This window comes from Mesocricetus auratus, unplaced genomic scaffold (genome assembly GCF_017639785.1).
Source record: "Mesocricetus auratus isolate SY011 unplaced genomic scaffold, BCM_Maur_2.0 Super-Scaffold_100691, whole genome shotgun sequence".
NCBI classification, from domain to species: domain Eukaryota; kingdom Metazoa; phylum Chordata; class Mammalia; order Rodentia; family Cricetidae; genus Mesocricetus; species Mesocricetus auratus.
In genome coordinates, this window is record NW_024429267.1 from 45,297,857 (window position 1) to 45,312,229 (window position 14,373).

General features: G+C 36.7%; 1 protein-coding gene across 5 annotated transcripts in view; it reads right to left on the reverse strand.

Annotated features, from left to right (window-relative positions):
* Positions 1–14,373, reverse strand: part of Dock3 (dedicator of cytokinesis 3) — a 307,606-nt gene that overhangs the window by 275,637 nt on the left and 17,596 nt on the right. For all 5 annotated transcript variants that reach the window (XM_040739530.1, XM_040739529.1, XM_040739528.1 and 2 more), the window contains exon 2: positions 6,768–6,851. In XM_040739530.1, coding sequence (XP_040595464.1) covers positions 6,768–6,851 — 84 coding nt within the window. The remainder of the gene's footprint in view (positions 1–6,767; positions 6,852–14,373) is intronic.

The following is a 14,373-nucleotide window of genomic DNA, read 5'->3' on the forward strand; positions in this document are numbered from 1 at the left end:
GCTGGGCTGGACCGATAGCCTCCAAAACAATACAGAGAAACCCTGTCTCGTAAAAACCAAAAAAAAAAAAAAAAAAAAAAAAGAAAAAAAAAGAAAAAGAAAAAGAAAAAAGGATGTAAGAACCAAAAGATAGCCGGGCGGTGGTGGCGCACGCCTTTAATCCCAGCACTCTGAAGGCAGAGGCAGGTGGATCTCTGTGAGTTCGAAACCAAGCCTGGTCTACCGAGCGAGTTCCAGGACAGGCTCCAAAACAATACAGAGAAACCCTGTCTCAAAAAAACCACAAAAAAAAAAAAAGAACCAAAGGATAAAGAACTGTTCCACAAAAAAAGACATCTTCTGAACATAGCATATCCACTGCACTCATGATGCACTGCAGCCACAGTTTTAAGTGTTTAGAGATATATTACACAATGTACGTGAAATACTCTGACTTCAAATTCCATGATTTCTATACATAAAAAATTTCCTCTATTAACAAAAAGAAAGTTTTATAGCTACAAGTACTTTTTATTGAAAAGTTGTGAACTTTATCCATATGTCACCAAAAGCAGGGCCTATGTACCCACCAAGTACAGCTGAACCTAATAAAAATGGTATCTACCCATTATTCTCTTGTATCGTCTAGTTTTTATAATATCAGTAGTTATAAAGTTGTTTCTTTCATTTTTATATGTGACTCATATACTTAGCTCTTTTTCTGCTACTGACTGTTGCCTGAACATTACAGTAGGGCAAGACAGGAACCAGAAAACCAAATCAAACAAATGGAAAGTTAGCATTTAAAAAACTCTAAAGGAAATCATGAAGTTTCTAGATGACTAAACTGTGATTGACCTTGCCTGCTCACTGTTTTACTCTGAGAAACACAAAGACCGAACTCATTATTTTCTCTCTCTGTAAACAAAATAATTATGCCAACATTTGGTTTACTCAGCTCAAAGGAAAAAATAAAAGAATACATTAATATTTATTATACTTAGGCCTTTCTGTATAAAAGAACTCTTTAACACTGGCTTACTTAAGGAATCATTTGTTCAATATGACTTTAGAAAAAACTATTAAAATTGTGTGAAATTTCATCTATGATATAGAAACATTCTTACAGAATAGCCAGCATCAAGTTAAAGACTATAGGCAACAAAAGAACATTGAACTAAGGGCTGGAGAGATGGTTCAGAGGTTAAGAGCACTAGCTGCTCTTCCAGATGTCCTGAGTTCAATTCCGAGGACCGTCATGGTGGCTCACAAACATCTGTAATGAGATCTGGTTCCCTCTTCTGGCCTGTAGGCATACATGCATGCAGAACACTTTATGTATACATAATAAATAAGTAAATCTAAAAAAAAAAAGAACATACAACTAAATCCAAAAATACTAAGAGAATTAGAAGGCAGGAGTGTTAAGGAGAAACTAGAATCAAACAAAAAACCTACATCAGAACATGTAAGAACCAAAGTCAAAATAATGTTATGAATTATGAATTGGTCTAAAAAGACAATAGGCCTGGAATCTATGTACCATTCTCCCTCTTCCCAGAATAACTTATAGTGTAGATAACAGAGAGACATCTTTTAAACACACACACACACACTTTTGTATGTTTTGTGTGTGTGTGTGTGTGTGTGTGAGAGAGAGAGAGAGAGAGAGAGAGAGAGAGAGAGAATGTATTTTTCCATGAGTGATATACCATATATGTGCAAGTCAGAGGTTAGTTAACCTGTGAAATCAGGTCTCTCCTTCCACTATATGGGTTCTAGGAATCAAACTCAGGTCATCAGGCCTGATAGCAAGTGCCATGTCACTGGCCCCAGGAAGTCATCTAGAGAAATTCTTGCTGGGATTTTTAGTCAGGAGTCAGAGGTCTCTGTATATTCCTATCTCTGGAACCTACAGCAAATGTCAATTTACTGAATAAGTGGATGAGTGTTTGCCTACAGGAAAAATTCTGAAGAAACCAAATGACACTGAAAGGTCTATGTAGAAGTTAAGTATTTCTGAGGTGCATAAGGGGAGTGAAAGTACTTTCACTTCCAGACTATGAGCTAGGGAAACCATCTGTGTGAGCTGGGTACTAAGGCAACAAGTGATCATACGTGACTGAATGTAGGAGTTAAATCTAGAGTCTGTGGAGTAGTAGCATACAAACAAGTTTCCAATATACTGCCCTCCCCATTTCACTGAGCAAAGCATCACCCTATCTGTCCCAAGTAGGCATCACAAAAGGTGTCAGAGACAGATAGGCTTGCAGCCAGACTACACACCCTGAGTGTGAAGAGAAACAATACTAGGATAAACTGTGGGAAGGGGGAGCTACATTCTATTTGCAAAATAACTAAGAAATGTCATTAATGGCTCTAGTAATAAGCCATTACAATGTGATGATTAATCTTCACTGTCAGTCAATTTGACTTATTTAAAATCACAATGAACCTGTGGTATTTCTATGAGAATATCTCCGAAAAGGGGTACATAATAAAGACATGCCCTCAATGTTGGTGGCACCATTCCAAAGAATGGGGTCTTGGACTGAATAAAAAGAAGAAAGTCAGTAGAGCATTGATCTCTGTGCTTCCTGGTTGCAAAAGCAATTTGGCCAGGTACCTCATGCCCGTAGGGGCCATGATTTCCCTCCATGATAGACTGTACCTGCATATTGTGAGCCAAAATGAACCCTTCTTTCTTAGATTGGTTTAAAGTAACTAATATAAAAGTCTCAGAGGTAAACACTAAGGAAAGGAAGCTACCATAGTCTAAGTTCTCTACAAAGTCACTCAAAGATCATGAGTTCATCACAGATTGAGAAAACCTGAACATGGGTGTCAGTTGGTAGGCTTGGGCAGTCTATGGGGCCTCTGGCAGTGAAACCAGTATTTATCCCTAGTGTATCAATGGGCTTTGGGAGCCCATTCCCTATGGAGGGACTCTCTCAACCTATATACATAGGGGAGGGTCCCAAATGTAACAGACTTTGATGATCCCCCATGGGGGGGCCTCACCCTCCCTGAGGAGTAGATGGAGGAGGTAGGATGGGGGGAAATGGGAAGATGTGAGGGAGAGGGAACTGGGATTTATATGTAAAATAAGATTGTTTCTAATTTAAATAAAAATTAATTTTAAAAATATTTTCCAAAAAATTCAGAATTTTGTTTTATTTTTTTCTAAACTTTATTATACAAATTGTTGCAAAAAAAGACATCACATAGAATTTTAGTAGTATGGACAATATGTGGCTATCACATCTCCTATTTCTATGTATCTTTGTGACTTATATAATTGATACCAATTACTATGGAAAGTGTGTAAATTTTTCTTTTAACTCCAATTTAAATATACATGATAAATAGATTTTTACAAAAAAGAAAACCTATCCTTTCTTATACAATTAACTTCCTTGGCACACAGAAGACTTTTACTTTATTTCATGTAATTTTATTTTTATTAGAATTATTTTTTGTTCAACCTGTCTAGCATGAATATACAGATGTAAATTTTTATTTTTTCTACTTTAAAATTTTTTACTTTTTTCTTTTACCCTTATTCTTCAAACAGCTCTTTCTCTTGTCATCTTCCTTCTTATTTACCCCTTTTTATTTTTAACTAGTTTTCAAAATATTTTATCTTTATTACCATTTAGTTCATTGTTTATTTTGTCCCTTTCTTTGCTATTCTTATTGGTGCTATAAAGGTTGTTGTTTTAAGTTGACTATTACCTATTTTCATATTTTGTTTGTTCTTATCATGTGGTTGTCACTGTTTATTTTCTTCTGAACAGTGGTAGGGATGAGACTCAAATACCTTGAATGTGTTAGGCAGGAACACTGCCACTAAGTCACACTCTTGAGTCCAACTGAGAATTCTATCTAAACCCCAGGTAAGTTTCATCTTGCATGGATCCACCATACACTTTCATATAAAGAAAGAGAGACACAGAGGAAGAACTTTAACTTGGATCTTCTGCAAGAGCAGTAGTGTTCTTAACTACAGACCCATCTCCTCAGCCCCCCATTATTTTTTTTCATGTGATTATTCTGGGTTCTTGTTTTTGTAAGCCCTTGAGAATGCATTTAGTTGATGTCTTGTTTTTTTTGTTAATGTGGGAACTTTAATAACTAAAGTTCCCTCTTAGAACTTTCTCTACTGTATCCCATACATCTTGATTTGTTGTGTTTAACTTAGTTCTATAATTTTTTATTTATTTTAAAAAACAATTCTTTGATCAGAATGTTAAATAACAAAATATATTAGAAAAAAAGAAAATTACCCTCTATTTTCTTTGGTTTTTATCAAGAAAAAATGTTGACATACTTCTAAGAAAATTTAAAATGAGTACTGCACTAAATATAATTTTCCAACAAAGTATACTACTAAACCAGTAAGCTTCCAGGAGTAAGAGAAATGGCTCTGCAATAAAGGGCACTTGTTATTATTGTAGATGTGGTTTAGTTCCCAGTACCCACATGGTGGCTCACAATTACCTATAACTCCAGTTTCAGGGATTCAATGACTTCTTCTGGCCTCTGAGGATACCAGGGGCACAGGCAGGCAAGACATATACATATATAAAATCTAATTTAAGCTGGGTGGTGGCAGTGGCACATACCATTAATCCCAGCACTTAGGAGGCAGAGGCAGGCAGATTTTTATAAGTTCAAGGCCAAGCTAGTCTACAGGGTGAGTTCCAGGACAGCCAAGGACTACACAGAGAGCCCCTGTCTCAAAAAACATCTAATTTAAAAAAATTTTCTTAGTAACCCAGTATGCTTCCAGAGTCAGGGTATATTTACAAACCCTCACAATCACAGCCTAACTGCACCAGAGTGTCACTTGCACTTGCCCACAACACAACAGTTCCTTTCCATTAGAAGTAACTTTTAGTCGTGTTAAACACATAAACTAGGCTGCTGACATCAATTTTGGGTTTTTTTTTTGGTTTAGTTTTTTTTGTATGATTTCTTGCTTTTATATGTGTGTTTGTGTGTATAATAATGTATGCGTTCATTCATGTATGTGTGCAAATGTTCATACAGGTACACTGACTCAAGTGGTTGTATATACTGTATGAGCATGCTTTATGGAGGCCATAGTTGATGTGAGGTGTTGTCTTTAATCACTCAACACCTTTTCTTCTGTTTTTGATATGTGTGTGGATATATGCATGTGAATGCAGATGACCAGAGGCCAAAGGTGTTGGATCTGCATGGAGTTGGAGTTACAGGGGTTGTGAGCCTAATGTGGGTGCTGGGAACAGAACTTGAGTCCTGAAAGCTCAGTACATGTTCTTAACCAGAGTCATATCTCAAGCCCCCACCACCACCTTACTGTTTGAGACAGAGACCCTCACTGAATCTGGAGGTCAGATATTCAGCTAGACTGGCTGGCCACTGAGCTCCAGTTATCTGCTTATCTGTGCCCCTAGTGCTAGGATTACAGACACAGTGCTGTACCCACCTTTACATGCTAGAGATCCAAATTCATAGCTTCACGTGTGAGAACTAGGTACTTTAACATCTGAACTATCTCCCCGGTGCCCTTATTTTTTTGCTAATGCTTTGATTCCATATCATTTCTAAGTTGATTGTATTGCCGGACTTTAGAAAATATTTTCAGAATGCATAAATATCATAGTAAAAATGACCACATATATAAGAGAAAAGACAATAGTAGATTCAAACTTCACTGGAGCATTGTAGTGTTTTGAATGTAACTGGTCCCTATATGATGGGCAATGTTCTTCTGTGTGTGTGTTTCTCTTATTGATTAATGAATAAAACACTGATTGGCCAGACAGGAAGTGACAAAGCTGGGCAGAATCAGGATATAAGCAAGGACAAACAGGAAATCGCTCTCCTCTCTTCTTTGTGGAGACGCTTAGCAGTCACCATGTGAGCTGCCACAGGAATTAGAGGTCCAGACCCTTCTCCAGTAAAATAAGACTACAAGGAAATACTTAACAGATTAATAGAAATGAGTTAATAATTAAGGCAGAGCTAGCCAATAAGAAGTCCTAGTCATCGGCCAACAGTTTCATAATTAATATAGTGGCTGTGTGTTCATTTGTGGCTGAGGCAGCTGTGGGACCAAGCTGGTGGGAAGAACCATCTGCAACACCTATAATCTCATAGGGAGGGGCACTATTAGGAGGTGTGGTTTTGTTGGGGTAGATATGGCCTTCTTAGAGGAAGTGTGTCACTGTGGGGGTGGGATTTAAAGGTTTCCTATGCTCAGGATACTGCCCAGTCTTTCACTTGACTTCCTGTTGCTTCCAAGACTCTCAGCTACTCCTCTAGCACCAGGTCTGCCTGCATGCTGCCATGTTCCCCACCATGATGATAAAGGACTGAACCTGTGAAACTGTAAGCAAGCCCCCTCAATTAAATGTTTTCCTGGAAGAGTTGTCATAGTCATGGTGTCTCTTCACAGCAATGGAAACCCTAAGACAAGCATATATTTAGTTTTATTACAGCTAAAAATATCTATTTGATAGAAAAACAAAAAGGAACCAATCACAATTCACTCAAATGCAGATAAGTAAAAGTAGATGTGTAAGAAATTAAAAGTAATCATTTGACATTATATGTAAAATTAGTATTCTGATGGTCAGAAGTGTCTGTTACTGCATTAAAACCAAAAACTTATACATAAAGGAAAAATTTTATAACAGTAATTAACAATGGCTTCACAAAGATTGCTAAAAATCTATTAGCACAAGCATAACACTTCCATAATTGATCACAATTTATGTATTTTATAGGCCAGCACTTACCTTCACATTTTTCAAGAATCTGAACTGTTTCTCCTATTTCTAAGACCAGTCCTTGAGGGACAGATCCTCGAAAGCTGCATATCACTAGAAAAGCAAAGATAAACATATCAGTTAGTATTTTTAAATACCTATGGTCAGAGTTATTGAATTACACATTAAATTTTCAATATAAACTCTCCATTATTCAATAATTCCTGTTTTAGTGTATAACAAGTCAATATATTGTAAAAGGCAGCATCATTAAGTTATAATTCCTGAGTGGTGTGCTCCTATAAAAACATTTCATGTATAAAAACTCTTCCTGTCTCCCAGCATGACCTAGGTTCACATACCCTTTCTGAGCAAGCATGTTAGAAATCCTGATTAACAGAATGGCTAACCTGCATGCCAAGAATTCAGGTGCAGTATCAAAACAGAATCTATGGGTGGAGCTCAAGATCTACTATGATATATTATCTGTTCAATACTACTGTAGACTGCAAGTTGGCCCAACTTCCATACCAGTCAATCCTCGTGACCCTTTTTATGCTAGGCTAGTCTCCAAAGACCTAAGGGATGATCCTAGCCCTAAGCCAGCCTCCATGACATGTGGCTGAAGACCAATATCAGGCTCCAGGCCCACACCTGAGAACTAAGGCACAAGACCAACCACTAAAAAAAGAATCCACCACTCACATGCTAAACAAAGCACAAGACCGGGCCATCCAAGAACTCCATTATCAAGGCCACCTGCAGAACCTGCCAAATGACCCACCCAAACTCTCTAGACAAAGAGACTGATAGTGTTTGCCATGACACAGGAATCATGTTAAGGCTAAAAGAAGAAATACTTATTTCTTCAAATTCAGGCCAAAGCCAAAAAAGATAAATAATCAGGAAAATGTAAAACTGCCACCAAAAGAACAAAACAAAGCACCACTGACTGATAAAAAAACAGAACTAGGTATGTGACAAAACTTATCATTTCAGCACTTAGAAGATAGAGGTGTGATGGGCCAGACATAGATGAAGACATTCTAAAGAGACACCGGTGTCTCTTACTCTATGAGACTATTCAAATAATAGACTTCAAGAAACTGGAATTCCCAATTCCCCAGGATTCTCAGGCTGAGAAAAGAGAAAGCATAAAGCCTGGCCCAGCCAATGTTGTCCTCCAGAAAATAGAGAACAACAATGGGTGGTTCTTAAAACAGGAATTATTGAATAATTGGTTGGTGGAAGAGCTTGGAAATGGACTCAAAAGTAAACCCAAGGGTCATGTTGGAGCTTGCACTGCAATAGACTGCTATTTTACATATTTAAAGTTGCTGTGCTGCGTCTTCTCCCTTTTAATTCTGAGCTAAGGCATTAGATTCGCTATATAGAAATTCTTCTAAAAGTGAACTAATATTTTAATGATAAAACACTTCTAGAATTAACATTTATCTTCATTAACCTGTGTCCTTTATTTTAAAATCTACAGTTTTAACTTAAATTCATCTGTTATTCATTTAAACAGAACCATGGATACTGCTAAGAAACAGCTGCAGTCTAACCCTCCTTCCTTTTTGCATAATCTATTTTCAAGAAATGTCCTAATGACTAGACTTGAATGCACTGTCCAGTTCAAGTTTACATAGCTAGGTATGAAGTACCTTAGGAAAAGCAAGGCAAGAGTTTTCTTACAAAATTCAATTTCTGTAAATCTGTCTGTGTGGTTTATAGCATCTACTTTTCAATCATTCTACCCTAAGACTCAACAACATTTTAATATTCTGACCTGTTATTTGGTTTGGAGATGTTGCTGTACTTGTGTATCTTGAATTATCAGCTCAATGTAGGTATGATTTAGGAGATTTCAGCAGAAATTACAAGGTGACAATTCAATCAATTCTGCAAGTTTTCATTTTGAAAGACTACTTAAAATATCACTCAATTACAAATTTCATCTGGTTATTGTTACAGGACAAAACATGTTAGCTTTTTTAACATTTTGGTATTTGTAAAAGTCTTAAAATACTCATGAATTTAAAAATTAGATGAAATTCAAACTTTAAAGATTGAAAATTTAAACATGTTTTTGCACAACATTTCATGTGGTGCTTGCACAGAAAGTACTGACATTTAGGACTGCAAACATGTCTATTAGGACATGGGACTACCAAATAAAGGGCTTGCCATTGGAAAAAAAGATTCAAAATTTAAGTAACAGATGCCCAAAATACATTCAAAAATTCAGTTTTCTTTTCTAGTCATCTACTAACCATGTTATCAACAGTTGAGAATCATAGGGATGTTGAGAAAGTTGACTGTTCAATTTCTTGACTCTGAAAATATAGATGGTTATTTTTACATTTCTCTGTTAGAAACCTAAGAAAAATATAAGGCAGTCTGTGCCCCTAAATAGCTACATGCCATCTTATGACATTTTAAAACTTAAGTATGAATACTGTTCTGCTAATAACAGTTTATATTTAACTTAAAAGACAAGATTTTGTTGGGTTTTTTTGTTTGTTTTTCATTTCTTAATGTTTCAGACTTGGATTACTTAGGAAATTACCTTAGCAAAGCTAAAATCCACTTAAGTATCTGTTTGTGTTAAAGTCTTTTTAAAAACTGCTTATATGCAACTACTTTAAAATGATACCCTATGTATCTATATGACTTTCAGAATCATAGTAGCTATGTATCTGAACGTCATATATTATTTTAAAAGTTTACAAAATCAAAGACATAAAGTTAATGCATTCAAAGTAACCAGTAACTGCTGTTGCTCAACCCAGGCTCTTCTCAGTAGCCAAGTATAGCTGACAATAACTGAAACTGCAACCAGAGTCAGTCTGAGCAATGGGCACAGCAGGCCAGAGCATAGCCCTGCTTTCCCTTGGCCCTGGATCAGGCTAAATAGCTTGAGTTAATCCCCTTGAGCACACAGAAATGCCAGGCATCCCTATGCCAGTAACCTGGATGAGAATGAGGGACAACTCATGGAGAGTGTGAGTTATGGAAGGCTAACAAGGAAATTCCTCCCATCCATGCAATTGTACCTAACTCAGCTCACTTAAAAGAATAACTGATACAAATAAATGATGGGATCTTTTCATGCTCCACTGGACTTGCTAATATTTTTCTTTAGTTCCCTTAGATCCTAACAACTAGAACCTGCTTAAAATAGACAATGATGAGTCTTTGGAGATCCTACCTATTTAATGTAAAAAAAAAAAGTTTCATTATGGGGCTGGAGAGATGACTCAGTGATTAAGAACTCTGCTGCCGTTCTAAAAGACCCAGGTATGAGTACCAGCATTCACATGGTGCTCACAACCATCTATAACTCCATTTCCAGGGGTTCCAACACCATCTTCTAGTCTCCAAGGGCACTACATGCATATAGTGCATGGACATACATTCAGGCAAACATTTACATACCATTGCATTATCCACAGGACAAACAGAATGAACTTCAGGTCTGCCTGACATAAGAACCATTTCTTCTACACTCTTAGTTGCTTTTAATTATCTGTAAAGGATTCACTGGCACTAACTCCTTAACATCTGTCACTTATTGCCTCCAATGTGGGATCAAATCACACCAACCTTGACAAACCTTGTCATATCAACATGAGACAGAAGAGAACAAACTACCCAATAGCTCATTCTTACAGAGACAAGGCAAGGAGTTGTCAGAACTGAAATGAAGTCACACTGGGCATAGTTACATTTGACTTTAACCCTAGCAATTGTTAATCCAAAACCCTGAAGGATATTTACAACTTATCATACTACCTTACAGAAGAGAAAATGATTGGTCAATGGTGGACCACACCTCAACAGGACTACTCAGATATGCATAAAACCCTAACCCTCTCCTGATACCTACACCACATGTCAGGACCCAGAAGATGGGTCACTAGAGTTTGTTGTTGCTCTTCTCCTTTTTCTGCTTCTCACCATTAAATTGGCTATTCTAATTGGTATACTGAAAACAGGAGGCTGAACCTGGCTTGTTGGGGAAAACTGTGACCCTAAATCTGATAACAGAGACAGAAAGATAGTTGAGTTCAAGCCAGTCTAGAGAATACAGCAAAATCTTATCAAAAAGAAAAAGAAGAAAATCAAAAGAAATTGAGACCTAAAATTTACTGATTCAAATTAATCATTTTAGTTGAGCATGGTGGTTCACACCTGGAATTACAGTATGAGGAAGGTGAAACACTAAGAGTTAAGATTATTGTAGGCTACAGAGTGAGAGCCTGATTCAAACAAACAAACAAAAATTTTTTTTCAAGACAGGGTCTCACCATGTAGCCAGCCCTGGCTTTTACTATGTGAACCAGGCACTCTGGCATCAAACTCACAGCAATCTACCTGCCTCTGCTGGGATTTTTCCCATCCTACAGCAGACGGGAACAAATACAGAAACAAATACTCACACACAGATGGACATTATACAGAGAATGAGAGACCTTAGGACACACTCAGCCCTAAATGGAACATCTCCATCAAATCTCTCCCCTCAGGGTTCAGGGAACCCTTACAGACGGTGAGAAATAAAAGATGCAAGAGCCAGAGAGGATGGAGGATACCAAGGAAACAAGGCCCTCTAAATCAATAGGACCCACACACATGAACTCACAAATCTCTGTGAGCCAGCATACACAGGTCACCAGATGGGGTGAAAATGTGGACACATGCCCCCATTCCTAACCCAGAAACTATCTCTTACTGATAATCATTTACAAATTCTCCAAGGGAGTCTTATTGGGGAAACCAAATACTTTTAAGGGTAGGCTACGTGCCCAGCATAGATGGTCAACAGAAAGTGAATTTAACCTCTTTGGAGGTTCCTTGTCTCATAATTTGGGCTTTTTCTTTTCTTTTTTAAATTTTATTTTATTTTTGTTTTGTTTTTCTTCTTTTTCTTTATTCTTCTCTCCTACAATCCATATCCATTGTTCTTCTGCTTCTCTTCAATTATATCAACTGAACACGGCCTACATAACAAGATACAATAAGACTAGGCATAAACCCTCATAACAAGACTGGATGAGGAAACCCAGTAGGAGGAATTATTTCTATTTTTCTCTCCTTTTACCCTGTGGGCCCTTTGCATATATATTATGACTTCCAGTTTATTGTTTCTATGGAATTCCTGACTGTGTATATACAAGTGGGTCTCTGTCTTTATTTCTTGTGCCTTTGGGGGCTCTTTTACTTCTTTTTGTGTTGTCCTATCCCCATGTGTTAATGTTTGTTTTATCATAACATATAATATCATTTCCTATACTAGCATGTTATATACTAATTACTCCTTAGAAGCATGTTTGTTTTCTAATGAGACAGAAAGGGGGTGAGTGCAGTTGGGCAGGGAGGGGAGAAGCTGAGAGGAATACAGGAAAAGAAAATCATAGTCAGTACATGTGAGGGAAAAACAAATCTTTAAAATTAACTTGAGATTTTACTTAAAATATAAATAAACAAGTAAATAAATAAATAAAGGCACCACCATGCCTAGACACAAACAAGCATCTTAAAGAAATAGAGTAAGTTATGAAGATACAGACAACTAATGACATCAGGAAAAGAGTGAAGTAAACTAGATGAGAAATTCAGCAAATATAAACCACTAAGAAAATCATCTATCCCTGAAGAAAACGATGACTTATCGTAAATAACTTCTCAAGAACTTCAACAATACCTTCATCTAATGAAAAAATGGTAAATATATATCTTCAAAGAAATTTCAAAAGGAGGGAAACAGGGAAGGAAAGAGAAAGCTATTTTAAAGAATGAATGAAAATTGGGTGTGGTGTGGTTTATGCCTATAATTCTAACACTTGAAAGGTAAAGAAAGGAGAATCTCAAGTTTGAAGTCAACTTGAGATAGACAGCAAGTTCTAGAAAGTCTTGGGTGCATGGTGAGATCCTATCTCAAAAAAAACGAATACCTAAATTGACAGAGCTGGAGGTATAACTCAGTTAGCACAGTGCTTTCCCAGAACGCTCAGGATCCTGGATAACCTGCTGTAACAAACAAGCAAAAATCACCCACAGCCATGAAACACAGTTGACTAAAAAGTAAACATCTCTTAATTAAGGCACATTATTATCAAAATTTAAGATGTCAAACACAGAATTTTGAAAGCATCAAAAGTAATTTATCATATATAAGCATTCTTCTATATGAACATGAGTGGATTTCTCAGCAAAAATTTCCCAAGAAACAGTAGAATGATACATTCAAACTAATGAAAAAAAAACTGCTACAAAGAACAGATTACTCAGCAAAGCTATCTTTCAAAAATATAAGACATAATTTTTTTTTTTTGGTTTTTCAAGACAGGGTTTCTCTGTATTGCTTTGGAGGCTGTCCCGGAACTCACTCTGTAGACCAGGCTGACCTCAGACTCACAGAGATCCACCTGCCTCTGCCTCCCGAGTGCTGGGATTAAAGGTGTGTGCCACCAACGCCCGGTGTAAGACATAAATTTTTATTCCCAAACAAAACCGCTGAGACATTTCATTACCACTGTCCTTACCTTAAAAGGAATATTGAAAAGAGATCTTCAGAGTGAAAAAGACTCATGCTAAAGGTGAGAGAATATGGTCAAATTGATAATAATAAAATGTACCAGTCTAGTATAAAAGTTAAAGGTGTGGTGGCTCACGCCTTCAATCCCAGCACTCTGGAGGCAAAGGCAGGCAGATCTCTGTGAGTTCCAGCCTGGTCTACAAAAGCTAGTTCCAGGACAGCCTCCAAAGCCACAGAGAAACCCTGCCTCGAAACACCTCCCCCCAAAAAAGTTAAAAGACAATAATAGAGCTAAAAAGTTTCTGTTAATGAATGTCCAACATAAAATGAATGTTTAATATAAAAAAGATAAAAATTATTAAATAAAATATATAGAGAGAAGATAACTGTGAGGTAGTTGAATTTTTTTAAATTTATATCTAACTGAAAAGTTGTACCAGGTGGTAGTTGTACACACACCTTTAATCCCAGTACTTGGGAGGCAAAGGCAGACAGACCTCTGTGAGTTTGAGGCCAGTCTGGTTTACAAAGCAAGTTCCAGAACAGCCAGGACTACACAGGGAAACTCTATCTTGAAAAACCTAGAAGAAAAAAAGTGTGTATCTCTATTACATACAAAATGCTATTTTAAGTTAGGTATTAACTCACATACTTATATTTTGTGTAACATTTAAAATCTCTTAGCAATTTTCAAGAACAAATTACTATTAACTATAATTACCATATTGTAAGTGTAGAAATTTTTTACATATTGTCACAGGCAATTGTTATCAGTTATAAATAGACTTATAAAATGTTGAGATTCCATCTTACACCTTTCAGAATGGCTAAGATTTAAAACACTGATGACAGTTTATGTTGGAAAAGATGTGGAGTAAAGAGAATTCTCCACTGCTGGTGGGAGTGCAAGCTTGTAAAGCCACTTCAGAAATCAATATGGCTGTTTCTCAAAAAAATAAAAAATAGGAACCAATCTATCTCAAGACCCAACTATAGCAATCTTGGGCATATACCCAAAGGATATATATATCAATCACCATAAGGACTTGCTCAACTATATTCATAGAAGCATTATTCATAATAGCCAGAACCTGG